At 32.1% G+C, this 21,062-nt stretch overlaps 3 protein-coding genes across 6 annotated transcripts; all 3 read left to right on the top strand.

The window, feature by feature from the left end:
- The first annotated feature begins 1,950 nt into the window (after positions 1 to 1,950).
- On the top strand, positions 1,951 to 5,124 carry LOC133676804 (mitochondrial succinate-fumarate transporter 1). Its single transcript, XM_062098549.1, has 2 exons — positions 1,951 to 2,508; positions 4,045 to 5,124. Exons 1-2 carry the CDS (start codon positions 2,113 to 2,115, stop codon positions 4,579 to 4,581), a joined length of 933 nt encoding a protein of 310 aa, XP_061954533.1. The 5' UTR covers positions 1,951 to 2,112; the 3' UTR covers positions 4,582 to 5,124.
- A 2,473-nt stretch (positions 5,125 to 7,597) lies between these two features.
- On the top strand, positions 7,598 to 10,928 carry LOC133677434 (pentatricopeptide repeat-containing protein At2g30780). Of its 4 annotated transcripts, none has more exons than XR_009835787.1 (3): positions 7,598 to 8,222; positions 8,584 to 9,822; positions 10,442 to 10,928. XR_009835787.1 is itself a non-coding variant. In XM_062099491.1 (2 exons), the coding sequence occupies exons 1-2, from the start codon at positions 7,698 to 7,700 to the stop codon at positions 9,706 to 9,708; spliced, it is 1,650 nt and encodes a 549-aa protein (XP_061955475.1). In that variant the 5' UTR covers positions 7,598 to 7,697; the 3' UTR covers positions 9,709 to 10,928. The 4 variants fall into 4 exon arrangements, 1 of the variants encoding a protein (XP_061955475.1); XR_009835786.1 differs by having other exon boundaries at positions 10,437 to 10,928; XR_009835785.1 differs by having other exon boundaries at positions 10,434 to 10,928.
- Positions 10,929 to 14,823: 3,895 nt separating this feature from the next.
- LOC133677226 (ERBB-3 BINDING PROTEIN 1) lies at positions 14,824 to 19,427 on the top strand. The gene is made up of 10 exons (XM_062099131.1): positions 14,824 to 14,991; positions 15,076 to 15,203; positions 15,308 to 15,392; positions 15,495 to 15,644; positions 15,732 to 15,885; positions 18,206 to 18,421; positions 18,504 to 18,640; positions 18,734 to 18,825; positions 18,936 to 19,115; positions 19,211 to 19,427. The coding sequence occupies exons 2-10, from the start codon at positions 15,110 to 15,112 to the stop codon at positions 19,291 to 19,293; spliced, it is 1,191 nt and encodes a 396-aa protein (XP_061955115.1). The 5' UTR covers positions 14,824 to 14,991; positions 15,076 to 15,109; the 3' UTR covers positions 19,294 to 19,427.
- Positions 19,428 to 21,062: the final 1,635 nt, after the last annotated feature.

Genomic DNA, 21,062 nt, shown 5'->3' with positions numbered 1-21,062 from the left:
CGTAAACACAGAATTTTGCAAAGCAGGCATGAGCTGCTTTGCAAAATTCACGTCCAAAACATGAAATTGTATGGGACTCACTAAAATTAAATTGTGTTTTTCGTGGAACTAAACATCATGTTTGTTGTGGTTGCTTTAAATACAGAAGCAACCACGCAAATAAATGTCCTCTTAAACTAGTTAAACGTGTTTTTTAAATAAAAATATATGTAATTTTTTATTTGCTGATTTGGTAATTAATTTTTATTCAAAAATTCATATTCTCGTTTATGCTCTGTCTCCTTTTCGTTTGTTTTATTGATGGCAAATTCAGTAAAAAAAATATGTTCAATTTATTCATATATTTATTTTATGCTCTTAGAAATGGGGAGGAAAACAAAAAAAGAAAAAACAGAATTGCCGAGTAAAATTGAGAGGAAAACATTTTACGAGTTCTCTATGCATGTTTCTGGATTATATAAATTATTATGTATAACATATGTATTATGATACTTTTTTTAACAAAAATTTAATTAGAATCATATTATATTTGGTTTGGATTTATTACCAGGCTAATTTGAACTATATATAAATTTTTATTTGAACCATATATTTTTAAGATGATTGAACTATGTATATATAAAAAAATTCCTTATGATTTTATATTTTTACGATCTGAGTTTATTTTGTATTTTTCATACCGTGTCAAAAATATTTTTTTAACAACCTTACTCTATAATATTATTATTAAATCTAACCTAACAAGGGTAAATTTTATAATTTTATACTTTAAAATTTTATCTAATTTTAGTTTTAAATCAAATCATATGAGAATTATTTTAAAGTGTCTCAATCAATTTAATTGATATAAAAATAATCTTGATAAATAGTAACAATATAGTTTGGCTTAATATAAATAATTCAAGATCACCTATCTTTTTTTTCTTTTCTTTTCTTTTCTTTTTTAATTTTGAGATGGCAATAAATTAGATTAATCTCGATTCGTGGCTTGACCCGTCAAATTTACAATTTAAATCATGAACTCCACTAGATTTAATAAGTTTATTTTTTCAAAACTATTTTACTTAATTATACGATAATAAAAGTATAATCTTATAAGAAACAAATTAAGTAATAAAATCAAGCATCAATTAAATAACATGATGCTTGTTTGAAATTGTAATAACTTTGTAATAAATAAACTAAAATAAATTATAAATTCAATTTAAAATAAGTTAAATATTAAGTGATAAAATAAATAAATAAAAAAACCTACTTTACCGTTTATATAAACAAGTAAATGATTTCACTTCAAGTCTTTTAATATTTTTAGTAATAACCATGTCAAGCACCTCTAAAACTCTAACCTGATCAGAACTATCTGTAATAATTGATGGGAAAACATTTTGTTTACATTTTTATTTTTATATATATTATTTTTTAAAAAATCATTTGTAATATTAAGTTTACTGTGACAGTGAATTTTTAATTTAAAGTGAATGTTACATCAAATAATACTATTTTTAAGGTTTTTTATTTTATTTTTTTCTTTATTTAAAATAAAAAAACTCTTAAATCAGTGAATCTTTACATCTATATAAATTGGATTGGAGTTGAATATAATATTGATAAAAATGAATCCAAGACAATCCAATTTAATTTGAACATGCTAAAAATTGAGTTGATACATGCAACAATTCAATTTCATTTAAAAATATGGTTGTTTTTACATTTTAAAATTTTTTATATATTTTTTACTTTAAATTATTTTTTTATTTATGTTTTTATATTGTTTGATATCTAATGTAAAAAATAAATGCTAAAAATTAAAAAAATATTATATTAAAATATTTTTAATTAAAAAAATATTTTAAAAATTAATCCTACTGTATAATTAAAATAAATAAACCACAGCTTAATTACTTTCCATGACAAAAAATAAACCCTTTTAACCCACGTCAAAACTCTGTCAAACACGGACAACAAAAGCTACAAAACTCTTCGGGCATGTTTTCCTCATCATCCTTCGAATTTTGAAAGCCCACGCCTTCTTCTCCATTGGCTGCAAACAAAACCCCCCAAGAAACTCAACAAGCAAAACCCCTCCTCCTCTGGTTCCCGAATCTCAAAGCCATGAGCCAAGAATCATCAAATGACAAGAAACCAACAATCCCTCCATACATGAAAGCTATATCAGGTTCTTTAGGAGGGGCTGTAGAGGCGAGTTGCTTGCAGCCAATTGATGTTATCAAGACAAGATTGCAGCTCGATAGGAGTGGGAATTACAAGGGAATAATCCATTGTGGGTCGACGATTGTGAAAACGGAAGGGGTCCGGGCTTTATGGAAAGGGCTGACACCGTTTGCTACTCACCTGACCTTGAAATATGCGCTTCGTATGGGGTCTAATGCGGTGTTTCAGTCCGCGTTTAAGGATTCGGAAACTGGCAAGTTGAGTAATCAAGGGAGGTTGATGTCCGGGTTTGGTGCTGGAGTTCTTGAGGCCCTTGCTATTGTTACTCCTTTTGAGGTCAGTGAATGTCTGTTTGCGGATTTGTTTTAGTGAGAACTGTGAAATTTGATGTTTAACGAATGTTCCTTGTACTTGAATCTGATTTTTCTTCTGAGATTTTGCTTCTCAGGATGATTTTGTTTCGATGCTCATGTTTCAGCTTTTAGTACTTGGTTTTCCCAGTCTTGTTCTTATTAGTTTAGTGGGAAATGGCAATGGGGTATGGCTTGTGAGATGACGGGTTATTAATAGTCTAGTATTTATGTTACCGAGTGGGTTCAAGGGGACTTTTGAGTCTTTATATTTGAGTGGGCAACCACATGAGTGTTTTAGCCTTTTCTTTTTGAAGTTCTGCAACAAGGAAATTTTTGAAAGTGGAAGTGTTAAGAGGAATTATATTGGATATTTCATGATGCGGGTAGTAATTGGGGGAAAAGAAAAAAAATAGACCTTCTCTTGATCTAGTTAAGTGGAGTGTTTTGACATGGGATTTTGCCTTAGTATATGATGAAAGTAGATGAATCAAGATTCATTTACACATGCAGGATCATGATATTTGTTGCGGGGGTGCTTCTTTTTTGTTCTGAAAAACTGAGTTGCAGTTTATTTTTTATTGATTGTAGATTTCACAAAGTGCAACTTATCATGGTACAGTTTTGGAAATCCATTTACGGAGGGCCAACCACCTAGGTTCTGCTTTGGCCATCCCTTATTTTTGATGCTAGCTTGTTTTACTGATTCCTGAAGAGTTTGGACCTCTTATGTGTGAGGGGAAGCAAACTATGATGCAATTGTAGTATGAGACTTTACTCTCAGGTTTGGTGCCGTGGTTCCTAGATGCCCTATCCCACCTCCCCCAAGCCTCATCTCCTTGTCCTTCTTTAAATTTTTTGTTTCTATCAGTATGTATTTCTCTTAAGTTGGATAATAATGTTAAAATCTAAAGTTGACTGAACAATCCATGGCTCCATGGAATTACATTTGTCTGATATACTGAGGTCACTAAGCTTTTTCCCAAGGTAACTTTTCATCTGATCAACTTGGAACTTGCTAACCAGGAAATTAAAAATAATATCACTAACCCAGGTACACACTGTTCCTTGATACAAAAGAATTAGACAGCCATTAATAGAGTTAATTTATTAGCTGCTAAAGTGCTACCAATCACATGCCTCATCTGTGCAGCAACCCAGTCAGAGGAATCTTATATCCTCAGAAGGTATGCTGACTTGAATGGAAATTGGGATTAAAAAAAGAAATATAATTTTCATGATTTCGGTGCATATGTGGTTTTATGGCTGGCCATTGTGCCAAGATTGATCTCTTAGCTAGAGCAATTGGATTTTTATTCATAAGGATTTCTGTTTTTGTATGGTGCTGCTACATCTGATGAATGATGTATCAGCTATCTATACAAACCTCTTCTGGAAAAAAAAAAGGTGCTTAGCTTTGAATTTAATATGATTTACATCAAATGTAGCAGCTATCTACACAAACTCTTCAGGGAAAAAAGGTGATTGCCTTTGAATTTAATCTGATTTCTGATTGGTGCAGGTTGTAAAAATTAGACTGCAGCAGCAGAAAGGGCTGAGTCATGAGCTTCTGAAGTACAAGGGTCCCATACATTGTGCTCGTACGATCATCCGTGAAGAAGGTTTTCTTGGGCTCTGGGCAGGGGCTGCCCCAACTGTCATGCGTAATGGGACAAACCAGGCAGCCATGTTTACAGCCAAAAATGCTTTTGATGTACTCTTGTGGAAGAAACACGAAGGTGATGGGAGAGTTCTCCAACCATGGCAGTCTATGATATCTGGATTTCTTGCTGGAACTGCGGGTCCAGTTTGCACTGGTCCATTTGATGTTGTCAAAACAAGGCTAATGGCTCAAAGCCGAGAAGGGGGTGAATTGAAGTACAAAGGCATGGTACACGCTATCAGAACAATATATGCTGAGGAAGGGCTTCTTGCCTTGTGGAAGGGACTGCTGCCTCGGCTTATGAGAATACCTCCTGGTCAAGCCATTATGTGGGCTGTAGCTGACCAAATTATCGGTCTTTATGAGAGAAGATATCTACACATTGCACCTTCATAGGTATTGTTTACCTTGTTTTGCTTGTTCTGGTTTTGAAATGCATTACAAGCATAAGATCAATAAATTTCTGAACTTTTCCTCTTGAGTTAAATTTCTGAACTTTTCCTCTTGAGTTGGTTTGTCTTTTCTGAACGAATGTTGCTTAAAAGACGTCATCAATAATTTGAAGTGCCTGGGGATAACGAAGAGTCACTACAAGAACACTTTTGACAATTTCCAGCATGTAATATGAGGATATGTTTTGAACTTACAAGCTGGTGTTTTAGCCTGATCCTACTGGCACCTATTGATTTCTGGGTATCATCTGTCCTTCCGATTGTAAGGGGAACCGGAAGTTCTCAGTTTTGGGGTTCTGTTAGTTGATGGAAGTAATAGCATTTTTGTTGTTCTGGCTGCGTTAGAAGCCGGATCATTTTGTATCCTTTTTACTTTGTCATGTAGGCGAAACTTTTTCTTTCATGTAGCCTATTGCAGACTTAGTTGCTTTGTAAACTCGAGCAAGTCCATTATTTTAGCTCAAGCGATGAGTTTTTTTGCTGTCTAGTTTACTTGCTAATAAAAAAACGAAAAAGAAAGTAAAAGAAATTTCTGTAATTCTGTTTGTCTAATGTCACCATTAGCTCCAAAATGTCAATGCCAGCCATGATCTTTTTGCAAAGCTATCTCCCCGGCTTGATGGAGTTGTGCTCTGATATGTAACTGCGTGAGCTCCATTATGTATAGGTGGCGTGTCTCTCTACATAAATTGATCATTTGTTTTGGCACTTGGAAAAAATTTTGTGGTAATTTCATGCAGTTCAAGCAGAAAGCAGAGGTGATGATGTCTTGAGTTTGAACCCCATGTTTGCACTTTGCAATTGCGGGTTTTGCTGCACTTGGCAAAAACATTATGCTAATTTCATGCAATTCGAGCATAGTACAAGGAAGGAATCAAATTCATTGATCTATCCCAAGTTACCGCGTGACTTCATCAAGAAAGTGTGGAAGACAAGAGACTCGGTTTTGTCATCAAGGTAGCGTGTGTTTGATTGAAAAGGCAAATAAAGATATAAAAATAAAATTGTTTTTGAAATAATTTTAAAGTGAATTTTTGTATTTTTGATTTTATTTTTAAAATATTATTGTAAAAAACTCTAACTTCAAAACTATTCTATTAAAACATGCAGGATAAAGTTTTAAAATTCAATTGGGAGGTCGATCCAGGACAAAGCTCAGGTTACTGGTCAAGAGCAAACACATTAAAATTAGATTTTTAAAATTATGATAATAACTACTTTTATTCTTATACTAAAAGTGATTATTATTATAATTTTAAAATTCAATTTAAAAGTCGATTTGGGGTAAAACTCGGGGCACAAGTGGAGATAATCATTGACCCAGGTCAACATAAAGATAAAAATAAAAATAATTATAATTTTAAAACTCGACTTGAGGGTCGATCCAGGGCAAGGCCTGGATCATGTGTCAAGAGGGTCAATCCGGGTTGACTTCGGATCAATATAAAATAAAAGTGATTATTATTATAGTTTTAAAATTTGATTTAAGGGTCAATCTAAGACAAAGCCCAAGTCATGAATCAAGAAGGTTAACCCAGGTCAATGTAAAGATAAAAAGTTGTTATTATTAAAGTTTTAAAACTCGACTCGATGATCAAACGGGATAAGACCCAGGTCATAGGTAGAGAGGGTTAACATGAGTTGACTCAAGTCAATGTATGGATAAAAATAATTATTATCATAGTTTTAAAACCCGACTTAAGAGTTGACTCGAGACAAGGTTCAAGTTACGGGCCAGGAGAGTCAACTTGGTTGACCAAAGTTTTTTTTTCCTAAAAAATTCAATGGGTTTTTGACCTGTGTTTTATCTCGGGTTGAGCTGGTTTTTGATCAAGCTAAGTTAAGTTAATATTTCCTCTGTTTTTTCTTAAACTTGGATCAATCTAGATCCCGGGTCAACTCGTGAAGTCAGTCATGTTCTTATAACTAAGGTTATTATAATATTATTAATTTCAACACTCAATATAAACTAAAGTAAAAAAAAATATTGAATAATTTTTTAAAATATGTAAGTTTGACAATAATATATATTAAATGTGGAATAAACTTTTTCATATTCTGTTTTGTTTTATTCACCATGATCAAACAAGATACAAAGACAATAACTTTATCTTGTATATTGTTATCCAATACAATTCTGTCTCAATTTTTATTTTTATTTTTGTTGTTTTCTTTATCTTATCGGTCCCAAAACAATAATCATATGCCACTCAAGCAAACAACTGTCCATAGGTATTGCTTTAAGGGTGTGTTTAAGAGTGTGATTGTGATTTCTTTTCAAAGTGTTTTTTACTCAGAAATACATTAAAATAATATTTTTTTTATTTTTTAAAAATTATTTTTGATATCAGTGCATTAAAACAATCAAAAAACACTAAAAAAATTAATTTTAAGTAAAAAAAATTCAAAACTTTTAAAAACACGGGTTAAACCGCGTTTCCAAACTGTCCCTAAATCTATTATATAAATAGGATCACTCTATAGAATTTTTTAACATATATTTGTCGCCCAAACCCGCTTAAAAAATTAGTATATTGATAGCAGCATAATTATTAAATTTGATATAGCCTATCAAATTTATTTAATAAATTTATAATTCTGAACTTGATTTAAAAATATTTTTGATATTTATTTTATTAATCTTGACTAATTTAATAACTTAACTAGTAATTTAGTCAACTTGATAACTTATTAATTAATTTAACAATTTAATAACTCAAAGTATTTATTAAGTTACACCCTCAAATCGGTCTGACAATTTGTAATTATTGTAGTTATTTTTATCTTTTATAATACTCAAAATTTAAGATACCATTTACTAATGAGTTTTTTTAATTATTATCATTTTGATTGAAAAAATGAAAACGAATGATTGGCTAAAATCTTGTTAGTTATTCGGGTTTGCAAACACTACTGGAGCAAAAAGCAATACCCGAAACTAGTTTTGAATTGATAAATCAAAGTAGCCAAACACCTCCATATCTACCTCTGCGTCTGGTCTCGTAAAACCTTCCTAAAAATCCCACCCCTCGTACCTCCTCTCTCAGATCAATCAACCAAATGAAGCGAAGATTTTTCAAATTCTCAGACGCAGAGCTTATCTGCCTCCGAAGACCTTCCCCTTCCCCGACTCCCAGAACCATCACCACTTCTCCTTCCTCTTCAATCCTTGCCAAGCCCCCTTTTTACAGATTTTTCCAATCTTCACCCCCCTCCAACTCCGCCTCCGCCTCCGCCAAACACCTCATTTCCAACGTGATCGGACTTTTTGTACACAAGCTCACTATTAATGATAATAGTGGTAGTAATAACAATAATAACGACATCAAATCCAAGGAGAGGAAGGATCCGACCAACAAGATTTCTTCTCTGAGGAACAATAATAACGACCTCAAATCCAAGAAGAGGGAGGATCTGGTCAATAAGATTTCTTCTTTGAGGGACGAGCTGCTTCAAAATGTTGACATGGTTTTTCAGATTTTGGAAGAGACGAAAAAAGATGACCCCTCCTTGTTAACCAATTCATCCGCTTTTCTTGAGCTTTTGAAGCTCTTGCTTCTTTCTTCCCCTAAATTAGCCCTCAAGGTGTGTTGCCTTTTGCTTCCATTTATTTATCTAGTTATTTCTGAATGAATTTTACTTCTAATTTGTTTTTTGTATGATTTGGAATTGTTATCTATCTGGGCTGTTGTCGATTTTGACATTCAACGTTCTTCTGTTATTTATCTTTGCTTTTGCTATCTTTTATCTCCCCTGTCGATCCATTTAAAGCAAAATGAACAGCATGAGTGAAGCAAGCTAGTTTACTATGATGGGTCCAATCTCATTTTGGTGTAGACATTTTTTTTTACACTGCTGTTTGATCCCTTGGGAAAAGGATTGCTGTTTTTCTTCTTCTTTTTTTCCTTTTCTTAGAGTGGAATTTGTGTAAATAATTTTTACGCAGATTTTTAATTGGAAAAGAACGCAAGCTGAGAATGATACTCCTATGACAGCAGCGGAGTATGCCAAGGGTATTATGATTGCGGGTACAGATAAGAACGTGGATCTTGCAGTTGAGATATTTGATGAGGCTATAAAAAAGTGCATTAAGACGACCAGCATGTATAATGCACTGATGACTACTTGTATGTGTAATGGTTTTGCTGGTAAATGTGAATCATTGTTTCGGGAGATGAAAAGGGACGTAAAGTGTAGACCTTCAGTTGTAACATATAACATTCTTGTATCAGTCTTTGGCCGCTTGATGCTGGTTGATAAAATGGAGGCAATATTCAAGGAGATGGAGGATTCACGTATTTCACCAAACTTGACAACATACAACAATTTAATTAGTGGTTATGTGACTGTTTGGATGTGGGATAGTATGGAAAAAACTTTTCAAATGATGAATGCAGGCCCAGTTAAGCCAGATCTTAACACCCACCTGCTAATGCTGCGAGGATATGCTCATTCTGGGAATCTGGAACAGATGGAACTGGTGTATGAATTGATAAAAGACCATGTTAATGCCAGGAGACTAACACTGATTAGGGCCATGATCTGTGCCTATTGTAAGAGTTCTATACCAGAAAGAGTTCAAAAGATTGAGGCACTGATGAGGCTGATTCCAGAAAAGGAATATAGACCTTGGTTGAATGTTTTGTTGATTAAGCTTTATGCTGAAGAAGATAGGTTAGAGGGGATGGAGAACTCAATAAATGAGGCATTTAATCATAGAATCACTATATCAACTGTAAGCATTATGCAGGCTATTATCACAAGTTATTTCAGATGCAATGCAGTTGATAAGCTGACAGATTTTATAAAACGTGCAACATATGCGCGGTGGAGAATAATCCGGCCTCTATTTCACTGTAAAATGGTCATGTATGGAACACAAAAGCGCTTGGATGAAATGGAAAGTGTTCTTATTGAGATGGAGAATTGCAACTTGCCCCGCACAAAAAAGACATTTTGGATATTGTATAAAGCCTACTTGAATTGTGGTCAATGGTATAAGGTTGAGCAAGTAGCGGGATTGATGTGCAAGCATGGATATGGAAATCCTTTTGATACATCTCCATTGTAATGCACCCTATTGAAGAGTTAGATGTCATGCATCACAAATTCTAGAAGACATTCAACGGATTGCATGAATGGTTCATGCAACTATCAATCAAATTGAAACTCCAATGATTTGCAGGTCTGCGTGTTTCATACCCGGCTCTCGTTCACTTTACTTATTACATTACATATTATGTATTTGGTACTTTGAAATCCTTCAGGGGTAGCATTCATTCATCGTTTGCGAAGTTTCTCGTGTCATACCATGTTTTCCCTGTGTTACTGGTCTTCTTCTAAACTATAAAACTTAAATTGTTGATAATTAATGAAACTGTTTTGCTCCCAAACTTGATAGATTGATCACTATATAGGAAACATAATGACAGCTATGAATTTTCAACAGGACTGGATATCTTCTTTCCACATTAAGTGAAAAACTGTAGGAATCAGTATTGGAATAAAAACAGTTTTTGGGGCAATACATTCTCTTCTCATGGTTATACTAAGGATAAGGTTATGATATCAACACATGGCATCTAATTAATGTACATTTGATTACAGTCTGATGATTGAATTCCTTGCTGCTTTATGTGGCAAGTTACTTGAATGATTTTTGTTAGTTCCATTTCTTTTTCTACGTGGCCATTCCCCTTTCTTCCCTCCTTTTAATCAACCATGTTAGCGATTAATTTGATGTCTGCTGTTATCTACTCAACACTAATGCCTGCTCATCACATCCCAACCTATTAGCAGTGCAGCTGATCTATTTCTGGGACAAAGCATGCGGCCATTTTCACAGCCTGAAATGCTTTTGATATGTTCTTGTGGAAGAAACATGAAGGTGATGGAAAGTCCTCCAACCATGGTGGTCTATGATTTCTGGTTTCCTTTCTGGAACTGCAGATCCAGTTTGCACAGGCCAATTTGATGTTGTCAGAACAAGGCTGATGGTTCAAAGCCGAGACGGGGATGAATTGAAATGCAAAGGCTTAGTTCATGCTATCACAACAATCTGTGCCGAGGAGGGGTGTCTTGCCTTGTGGAAAGGGATCACTGCCTAGGCTTATGAGAATACCACCTGATCAGGCCATTATGTGAGCTTTACCTGGCAAAACTACTGGTCTTTATGAGAGGAGATATCCAGACAATGCATCTTTGATGGTATTGCATGTATTGTTTTGCTTAATCTGGTTTTGAAGTCCACTGCAAGCATAAATTCATAAATTCCTAACTTTTCCTTCTTGAGTTGGTTTGGCTTTTCTAAATGAAATTTGCTTAGGATACATTATCAACAATTTGAAGTGCTTGGGGATCACGGAGTCATACAAAGCGCTTCTAAGTTTAACAAAAACTTTTACCCTGATCATGTTGGCACCTAACAATATCTTTTGGCTAAATTGCCCTCTTAGTATACGAAGAGAAGTTTCAGTTTTGGCGAGTGCATTCCATTTTTATGCTGCGTTAGAAGCTATTGTATCCTTTTTACATGTCATGTTGGGAAGTACCTTTCTTTCATGTAGCCATATGCAATCTTGCTTGCTTTACAAACTCTCAGAAGTATCTTGGCTTGATAATGAGTTCGTAAGCTCTCTTTTTACTCATTTAAGCTCGAGTACTTTGCAGATTGCAATGAGAGTAGTATTAATGTAAATCAAGTCTATTGAGTAAAAATACATTTGATTAGAAACAATTTTGAATTTGAATCAAAAGTCTATAGAGTCAAAATTTTGATTTAATCAAAAAGTTAAAAAAATTTAAAACAACAAAATTTCACATCATATTTAATTAAATACATAAAATAGTCATATTAATGTACATTAAGCTATTTATATTTTAAATAATTGCCTTATTCTTAACTTATTTCATCGTGATTTTATTCACGCCGATTTTTGACATGATTTGTAACATCATCTGACAACATACATAAAATATCTAATAAGAAATTGTCTTATTTAACAAAAATTTGTCTATTAAGAAATTATCTAATTTTATTCAAACTTTAACTTTTGATTATTAAAATCATAATTTGACTTAATTTATCAACAAGTCTTTTATTTAAATAAAAGATTATTTATATAAAAAAATGTATTTATTATTTTTTTAATAAAAACTAATTAAAATCATAATCTAAAATCCATGAAAAACATAACTTTATATGATCTAATCTATTACAATATTAAGAGTTCATCCAAGCTCCTTCACCAGTAGTGAAGGAGCTAACCTTCTTTTTTTTTTTCTTTTTTTAATTTTCTTTTTTTTTAATTGAATTCTTCTATGACCTAATTGGATTATATTAAATTTGAAATTATGGTAGAAAAACCAAATTAAGAAAAATTGAAATATAAAACATAAAAATATATGTAAGCCCAAATCCATGACAGTTTTTATTTTGACATAAATATTTATTTTGTTTATTTTTCACTTCCTGGATTGGAGAGAAAGCAAAAAAAATCACTAGAAAATAATATAAGAAAAAAAGAGTCATAAGTTGTTATGATCCCGACAATCAAAATGATCAGACTTTATGTTATAGGGTTCTATCAAGCGAGATGAGTTGGATGGTGGTGGTTTTGGCCATTATCTTCCTGAAAAAAAATTGATTAGGGTTTGATTATATTTTTTTGGAATCAATTGGTTTTTTTTTTAGTGATTCGGAGATGTTTTGAAGTTAATAAGTGGTTTATTGAGGATTTTATAATGATTTTGAAGTTTTTTTATGTAAAAAACAACTTTGAAATTGTGTTTTCATTATCTAAAAAATGGACCCTGATTTTAGAATCACCAAAGGTGATTGAAAAATGTCACAATAGGTGACATATCGCTCACCATTGCAGGAAACCTATCATCTAATTTTTCTTTTCAGAAAAGAAAAAGATAAGAGTGGACACACCATCCAATCCCATGCAAAAAAATATAAAAAAAGATATGCCTGCGCTTTTGTATTCAGGTCAGGTATATGGGCTTGAACCCATCAACACCAAACATCTTTCTTTTTTTTTCTTTTCTTTTTCCTTTCATTAACTGTTTCCGTTTAAATAGCGTTGTATGCCCTCTCTCTTGTTTTTTAAACAAATTAAATAAATTTTGTATTTTGATTTTCCATGAGTTTGTTTACTCTTATATTTTATATGAAAGAGCTGTATTTGAATGAAACTTTTATAAAAATATAAATAATTTGCTATTATCAACAATAATTACATGTCAAGATAAAATAAATGAAAACACTTCAAAATAAAAAGGTTAGGCAGTGCATGTCCACTTCAAAATAAAAATAAAATGATTTGCTTGTACATTTATTTTTTATTTTAAAAATTATAATAAAAACTATTTTTATCTTTACAATCCGGATCAAAGGTACTTGCTCGTGACTTGGGCCTTGTTCCAGGATGGCCCCTAAATTAGGTCAACTACATGAATTTTTGTGCAAAGAATTAGACAAGCTTGTCCTATTTCTTTCAGTGAAGACAAAAAATTTTCCACTAAAATAATCTTGTACATATAACAAAAAAAAAGATTTTTGTATTATTTAAAGGTACATCAAACAACTTCATATAAAATTATCATGTTCAGTTTTATTATTATCTAACATATCAAATACTATGAATGCACAAACAAACACATATTAATCTCATTCTACACAAAAATCACTTCTACCATCAATTATAAAATTAATATTTTATAAAAAAATTTCTCATCACTATTTATCATTATAAATCAGGTTGTGGCTAGCTAGTTAATTACACCCTGTTTTGGCACAAAAATATTAATTATTAAAGCACTATTTGAAATTGTGTTTCAAAAATATTTTTGAAAAAATTAATTTTTTTTATTTTAAATTAATATATTTTAAATGTTTTTAAATTATTTTAATATATTAATATTAAATTTTTTTAAAATAAATAAATATTATTTTAATATATTTCAAAATAAAAAAATATTTTAAAAAATAATTATAACTACGTATTAAGGCCCCGTTTGTTTGCAGGAAAGTAGTTTTATTTTGGAAAGTGAATTCCGGAGAAAGTGAATTCCGGAAAAGTATTTTCCGATATTTGGTAGTGTAATGGAAAATAAGTTGGAAAACACTTTCCAGTATTTGGTTATGTTATGGAAAATAAGCTGGAAAATAACTTATTAATGTTTTATTTTTTCAAGTTTATTAAAATAATAAGAAACAAATCTTACAAATTAAAAATTTGAATGAGAATGAAATTGAAAAAAAATATAATTTCATAAATTATCTCAAATAAAATAAATAATAATCAAAATAATAGAGATCAAATCTAAAAAATTAAAAAAAATGAAAGGTTAAGAAATTAAAATAATAATAATTAACATTTCATAAATTATTTCAAATAAAATAAGTAAAAATCAAAAGAATGAGGACCAAATTTGATAGATAAAAAATTTCAATAAAAAAATGATAAGGAAAAAGCAAATAACAATTATAAAAATAAGGACCAAAATTAATATAAAAATTAAATTTTAAGAGATGAGATTGAAAAATAAATATTCAAAACAAATTATATATAGCAATCAAAAGTTTGAGAATCAAATTTGATATAATCAGCAAATAATGACATTTCTAAATTTTTCACAACTTCCGGAAAGTGTTTTTTGCCCAAATTTTTCAGGAAAACACTTTCCTGAAAACCAAGCCAAATTTTCCTTTGACTAGAAAGTGTTTTCGTTGATCAACTTTTCTGATGGCAAACAAACACATGAAAGTTTGAAAAGTGGTTTTCTGAAAACCACTTTCTGGAAAATAAACACAGCTAAAAGGAAAAATATTTTCTTATAAACCAAACCAAATTTTTCTTTGACTGGAAAGTGTTTTCCGTTGACCGAAAAGTGTTTCTATTGACTAGAAAGTATTTTTCGTTAACCGAAAAGTATTTTTCATTAATCAACTATTATAATAAAAATAAACACAAAAAAATTTTAAAAATAATATTTTAAAAAATAGATTTCAAGAAACAAACATGACTACATCATCATAACGCTGTTACTTTGAATAATACCACTACATGCCTAAGATAAAAATAAAGCAGGGCACATTGGTAAATTAATATAAGATATTTTGAAAAAGAAAGGGAAGACAGAGAAAAAAACCCTACTTACAGAGGCAAGAGTGTGTAGAAAATTCCTATATAAGGCAAATGCTGCCGCAAAGAACCAAAACCCTAGAGCTCACTTCACCGTCTCACCATCCTTTTATACAACTTAACTGCTTCTCTTTTTCTCTCTCAAAACCCTAGCATCCTCTTTCCCTCCTTTCCTCCACCGCCGCTAATCCATTATCGCCACTGTAAGTTCTATCTTCTCTTCGCTTTTTTATCCAATCAATTCTTCTTATAATAATAATAGTAGTGGTATTTTTTTTATGCTGTAGGAGTCGGTTATTGATATCGAAAGGATTCAGTACGATGTCGTCAGACGACGAGAGAGAGGAGAGAGAGTTGGATCTTACTTCCCCTGAAGTCGTCACCAAATACAAAAGCGCGGCTGAAATTGTCAACAGTTTGTCGCTAACTCTCTTTCCCTATGTATTTTAATTGAAATGCTATTTTTCGTTTAAATTTGATTTTTTACTGGTTTTAATATTTTTTTGGTAATTATGACAGAGGCATTGCAGTTAGCGATATCAGAATGCAAGCCGAAGGCTAAGATTGTTGATATTTGTGAAAAAGGAGATTCGTATATCAGAGAGTACGCATTTAATGATTCTTATTTCTTTGAATTTATAGTGTTTTTTTGGAATGAAATTGATTAAGAAATAATGGGCTTTGATTTTTATGTGTGAATATGTAGGCAATCTGGAAATATGTATAAGAATGTGAAGAAGAAGATTGAAAGGGGAGTTGCTTTTCCTACTTGTGTTTCTGTCAACAACACTGTTTGCCATTTTTCTCCGCTTGCTAGTGATGAATCAGTCTTAGAAGAAGGAGATGTTGTCAAGATGTAAGCCATCTATTAATGTCATTTTGTGTTTTGGATTGGTTTTTGTGTGTTTTATGTTCATGCGTTTTGGGTTTTCTTGGTGTGCAGTGACATGGGATGTCATATAGATGGATTTATTGCTGTTGTTGGACATACCCATGTTCTTCAGTCAGGGCCAGTAACGGGTAGGGCAGCTGATGTTATTGCAGCAGCCAACACTGCGGCTGAAGTTGCATTGAGGCTTGTAAGGCCTGGAAAGAAGGTAATTTATTTGTTTGTGCTGTGGTAGTTTCTTTACGTGTTCTTGTTTTTTTTGTGCTCATTGGTCTTGTTATTCTTGGGAAGGTTAATTGTTTTTAACAGTGAAATTGAGTTGTTTTTGCAAGTTGCAATTTTTTATACGCATGACAATTTTGCTAAATCAATAAGTAGCCTTTGTCTCATTACTTCAAGCTAACATCTCTTCTTTTCTAATCATAACTTCCACCCATCTTGAGTTGTCTCTTGTTTTGCACCCGAACAGTCTTCTTTTTCATGCCACTGATTGTTATTTCCCTTTTTTTCTGTTTGAGATTGGCTTCCCTAATGACGAACTATTTTGACAAGCTATGGACCTATGTCCAAATGAAGCTTCTGTCATAGTTACTCTGACAGGGAGGATTTTTGTGCAGTAATCAATCAGCTCTGGATGTATCATTTTTTTCGCCTTGACTTTTCAACCTAGAAAGTATTAGGGACGGCGATTTTTTTTTCTGGGTGATTGTGTATTTTTTTGGTTTAACATATTATAGACTAGACAATGTTGTGGGTATGGTTTTGTATCTATTCTCACCCATTAGTCTTTGAAGAAGTTATTTGACAATTCAAAATGGATTTGCCTACAGCACCTGTAAAACTAAGAGCTGGGAATATGGGCAACTTTGCCAAGGTGATCTATTGTTGAATTCCTCTTTTCCCTGTTGCTGACATTATTAGAGTAGTGGTTTTACTTAATCGTATGCTAAAATAAACTTTGCAATTTTTGAAAACTATTAAGTAGCAAATTCAAGAACCAAAAATAAAAAGGTGGCAACTTTGCCGAGGTGATCACTTGCCTGTTGATTTCCTCTTTTCCCTGTTGCCAATATTATTATGGCTGTACATGAGTGCTTTAGGTTGATTTTTTTAAATTATACCTGATTCATGTACAGACCAATATCTGCACTCTCTAACATATTACTTGGGTAGTTATTTTGGGTTTAGCTTATGCTAAAATGGAACATTTGAAGTTTAGAAAATTATCAAGAATCAACTCACTCATGAAATTAATAAAAAGCTGGCAACTTTGCCGAGGTGATCAATTGCCTGTTGATTTCCTCTTTTCCCTGTTGCCGATATGATAGATTGTCCTACCCAATCACTTCAGGTTGATCAATGTAGATTATACCTTATGATTGTAAAAGACTACATCTTAATATTGGTTTGCACTATTTTTTTAATGATAATATGGTGCTAATTCATGATAATTGTTTTCTTCAAGCATTTGAATCTCTTGTCTGTAACATTAGTGTCTGTTTTGATTCATTCCGCAGTTCCTTTCTATTTTTCTTGCTGTTTTTTTGGCGAGTCAACTCTTATACCGTCCCACATTTGATGATCTCTATATGATGAAAACTATCATAAGCCAAGGATTAAAGTCCAATGAAGCATCTTACAGTCATAGTTACGCTGATAGCGCATCATTTTGTTCTTTTTATGGTCTCTTTCAAAACAGGAGTGTTTATGCATGACTGCAATTTATCCCCATGGTGAATCTTGCATAACAAGTTGATTCAGAACTCCTTGTGTTTTTATGTTGCTTTCCCCCCTATTTTACTCAGCCTTTTGTTGCTGTTTTGAAAGAAGCATCTGATTTTGCCGAGCTATCTTTGAAAATTTATTGCCCCTAAATGATGAATATATTTCCAAAGCCATGGACCAACATCCAAGTGAGGCTTTTATGTCATAGTTACTCTGATAGGGAAGCATTATTTTTTTTTTTAATTTGTCCTGGGTTTTTATTTTCGTGTTTTCCTAGTTGGGCTTTACTTTAAAGGTGAGACAGTGTTAGCTGAGCACATTCATAGGTGTAAAGAAAGGCAACTTCGCCGAGTTTATTGATGCTAAATATCAATTTACTGCTTTTCCTGTTGCCTATATTGAATCTGGCTACTGTTGATTGTTTGGGACCCTTTTTATCAATTGTTGGTTTATGTTCAATCATCTTTAGCCTATATGTTTTTTGTCTTCTTTTCTTTTGACTTAGAAATATGTTGTCCTTTTGTATCATCCATCCTAAATCTATTGTATGGTTGAGTGTTTTTCTTGCTTTTCTTTCATCCATTTCAACCTTTTGAGGTTGCATGTAGTTTATTATGAAAAATACAGGTAATAAAACTGAATAGATTTTGATACGTGGAAGGTTAAAATCTGAATTGGCACATCTGCTACACCTGATTACTGATGTTTTACTGTCAATTTTTCTGTCAGTGATATTATGTTTCATTTTTTTTCCTGCCTTTTCTGCTCAATCTTTTTGTTCATTGAATTTCATTTTTCTGCAGAATAAAGATGTAACTGAAGCAATTCAGAAAGTTGCTGCTGCTTATGACTGCAAAATTGTTGAGGGTGTCCTAAGCCACCAGCTGAAGCAGTTTGTGATAGATGGAAACAAGGTAATTCTGAGTGTCTCTAATCCAGACACAAGAGTTGATGATGCAGAATTCGAGGAAAATGAAGTGTATGCAGTGGATATCTTTACAAGTACAGGGGAAGGCAAGGTAATAATGAAATGACCCGTACTTCATTGTTGCTAATTTTGTGCTCTTGCATGCTCAAATATATGTTGTATTGATTTTGCAGCCAAAGCTGTTGGATGAGAAGACGACTACAATTTACAAGAGAGCTGTAGATAAGAATTATCACTTGAAAATGAAATCTTCCAGATTCATTTTCAGTGAAATCAATCAGAAATTTCCTATCATGCCATTCTCTGCTAGGTTTGTATTTCCTACACTTGCTAAATTGTTTTTTTTGTTCTTTTTCCTCTGTTCCATTAATTTAGATTCATGTTAGTGTTTTCTTTGTAATAGAGCCCTCGAAGAGAAAAGGGCTCGGCTGGGATTAGTCGAATGTGTGAATCATGATCTACTGCAGCCATATCCAGTTCTTCATGAAAAGCCCGGTAAGAGTTGCCTTGTATCTTTGTTTCCTTGCATTCTTCCTTAGTAGTGTCTTTTAGTTATGGGCTCTAGCACTGCGCTTAATTGGGGACTTTGGTTGATTATGTTGCAGGTGATTGCGTTGCTCATATCAAGTTCACAGTATTGCTAATGCCAAATGGATCAGATCGGATCACATCACATACTCTGCAAGAGTTGCAGCCTACAAAAACGATAGATGATCCTGAAATCAAGGCGTGGCTAGCTTTGGGTACAAAGACAAAGAAGAAGGGCGGTGGGAAAAAGAAGAAAGGTGATCATACAAATGCATAATTCGGAGTACAAAAAACTCATCGTTCAGCATGAACAGTGTTGACATACAAATTCTATTTTTCTTGAATTTTGCAGCTAAGAAAGGAGGCGAAAAAGCTGAGGAGGCAACAGAAGCCGAACCCATGGATGCAACTACAAATGGGGCCACCGCCGTCTAGGAATGTATCTCTATATACAAGTGCCCATTTTGTTCAGTTTTGCAACTCCATTCACCTCGTTGTACCTCTTGTTGGTTGAGATGATTTAATATAGTAGTGTCTAGACAGTGATCCTAATTCGATTTTTTCTTGCATATGCCTTGCCATGACTCACCTTTCCTGTATCGCCCCTGTTTTAGGTGTTCATCCAAAAGTGGAGAAGTGGAATAGTTAATCACTTGGATTAGTACCCTTTGCCCATGATATCAAGATCCAGTTTTTATCACCCTTAGGGCAGCGAAAATGCACGCACCTTTCAGTTGCCTTCATAATAATGCTAACATTAAAGGCATCTTAAGACGTACGCTCATACCCATATTAAATGGCAAGCAGGTATGCCATGTTACCAAAATATAATTTTACGGCTTTAATCTTACGATCCTTTTTTAATCAAAAGCTCCTCTATATGATGGGGCCGAGCTCTTGAAGTGAACGGTCTAGTTGCACTTTTCATTGCTTTCCCTTCTCTGTGTAAAAGATATTGTGGAACCTGATAGATTGTAAAACTCAGTAGTTGCGGGTTGAACTGCAAAATTTGTTGGACATGGTTTGGTTGGATTTTTAGTGATCTAAATGACTGTCCAAACCCAATTAGGTCAACGAAGCTAAAAAAAATCTCTTTTGAATACTGAAAAACTCACATTCTACAAGGACTTGTATTTTTTTTTAAATATTAATTGTGATTGTTGACCTTCATATATTTGACTTTAAATTTGGTTTGTATTTTAAATATTTAAATTGTGTTTGGTGATTTAAACTTGTAAGTCTTTAAATTGATTATTTTTTTTGGATAAATAGAGTATCAAATTATAAATGTTTTTAAAATTTAATTTCTATATTTTTTTTGTCATCATTCTTTTAATTACTATTTATTTTAATTACTATCTTTTAAATTTGGTCATCATTCTTTTAATTACTATTTATTTTGTTTGAGATTATTTTTTTATATTTTTTCAAATTTCATCATCTTGGGTTTTTTTCTATCAAATTTTATCTTCATTATTTTTGTAATTAATATTCTTTTCACGACTTCATCTTTTAAAATTAATTTTTTTAGATTTATACTTATTGATTGAACCCATATCCAAAATGCACAAGTTGTATGTTTTAAAGATTAGACCAGGTTTAGGAGTTTTGTCCGAGTTTTGCTTGTTTTTTTCTTTTTTTTTTCAGCTGATTTTTCTTTTTTCTTTTTATCATTTTTTATTTGTTTACTTTTCATATTTTTTGCAGTTTGATTCTATTGGGTTAACCCTCTACAATTTGTTTTTTAATTTTACCCTTTATAATTTTTTAAGCTATAAATAATCTATCAGATTACAAATGTTTTTTTTTATTTCACTCACTATAACGTTTTAATTTTTTAAATTTGATCTTTATTTTTTTAGGTCATTTTTTTTTTCAAATTTTATCTTCATAATTTTTTTTTTCTTTTGTAATTTCTTTTTATTAATAGTTTTTCAACGATTTCATCATTTAAAATTAAATCAGTTGAGAGTTAAGCTTTGTGATTGAACCATAGTTCAGGATTTAACGAGTTTCAAGTTTTAAAAATTAGATCAGGTTTAAGAAGTTCATCTAGATTTTTTTTTTAAAGCTATTTTTTTTGTTATTTGTTTTTGCCTTCTATTAGGTTAACATTTGGTTGTTTAGTTCTCTTTATAGGACTATAGATTCAAGTTTGGTTCTTTTTATTTATTTTTGTTATTGTTTTTTTTATTATATATAGT

This window comes from Populus nigra, chromosome 17 (genome assembly GCF_951802175.1).
Source record: "Populus nigra chromosome 17, ddPopNigr1.1, whole genome shotgun sequence".
Taxonomy (NCBI): domain Eukaryota; kingdom Viridiplantae; phylum Streptophyta; class Magnoliopsida; order Malpighiales; family Salicaceae; genus Populus; species Populus nigra.
Note: the sequence above shows the minus strand (reverse complement) of the source record. Positions and strands in the feature narration are given on the sequence as shown.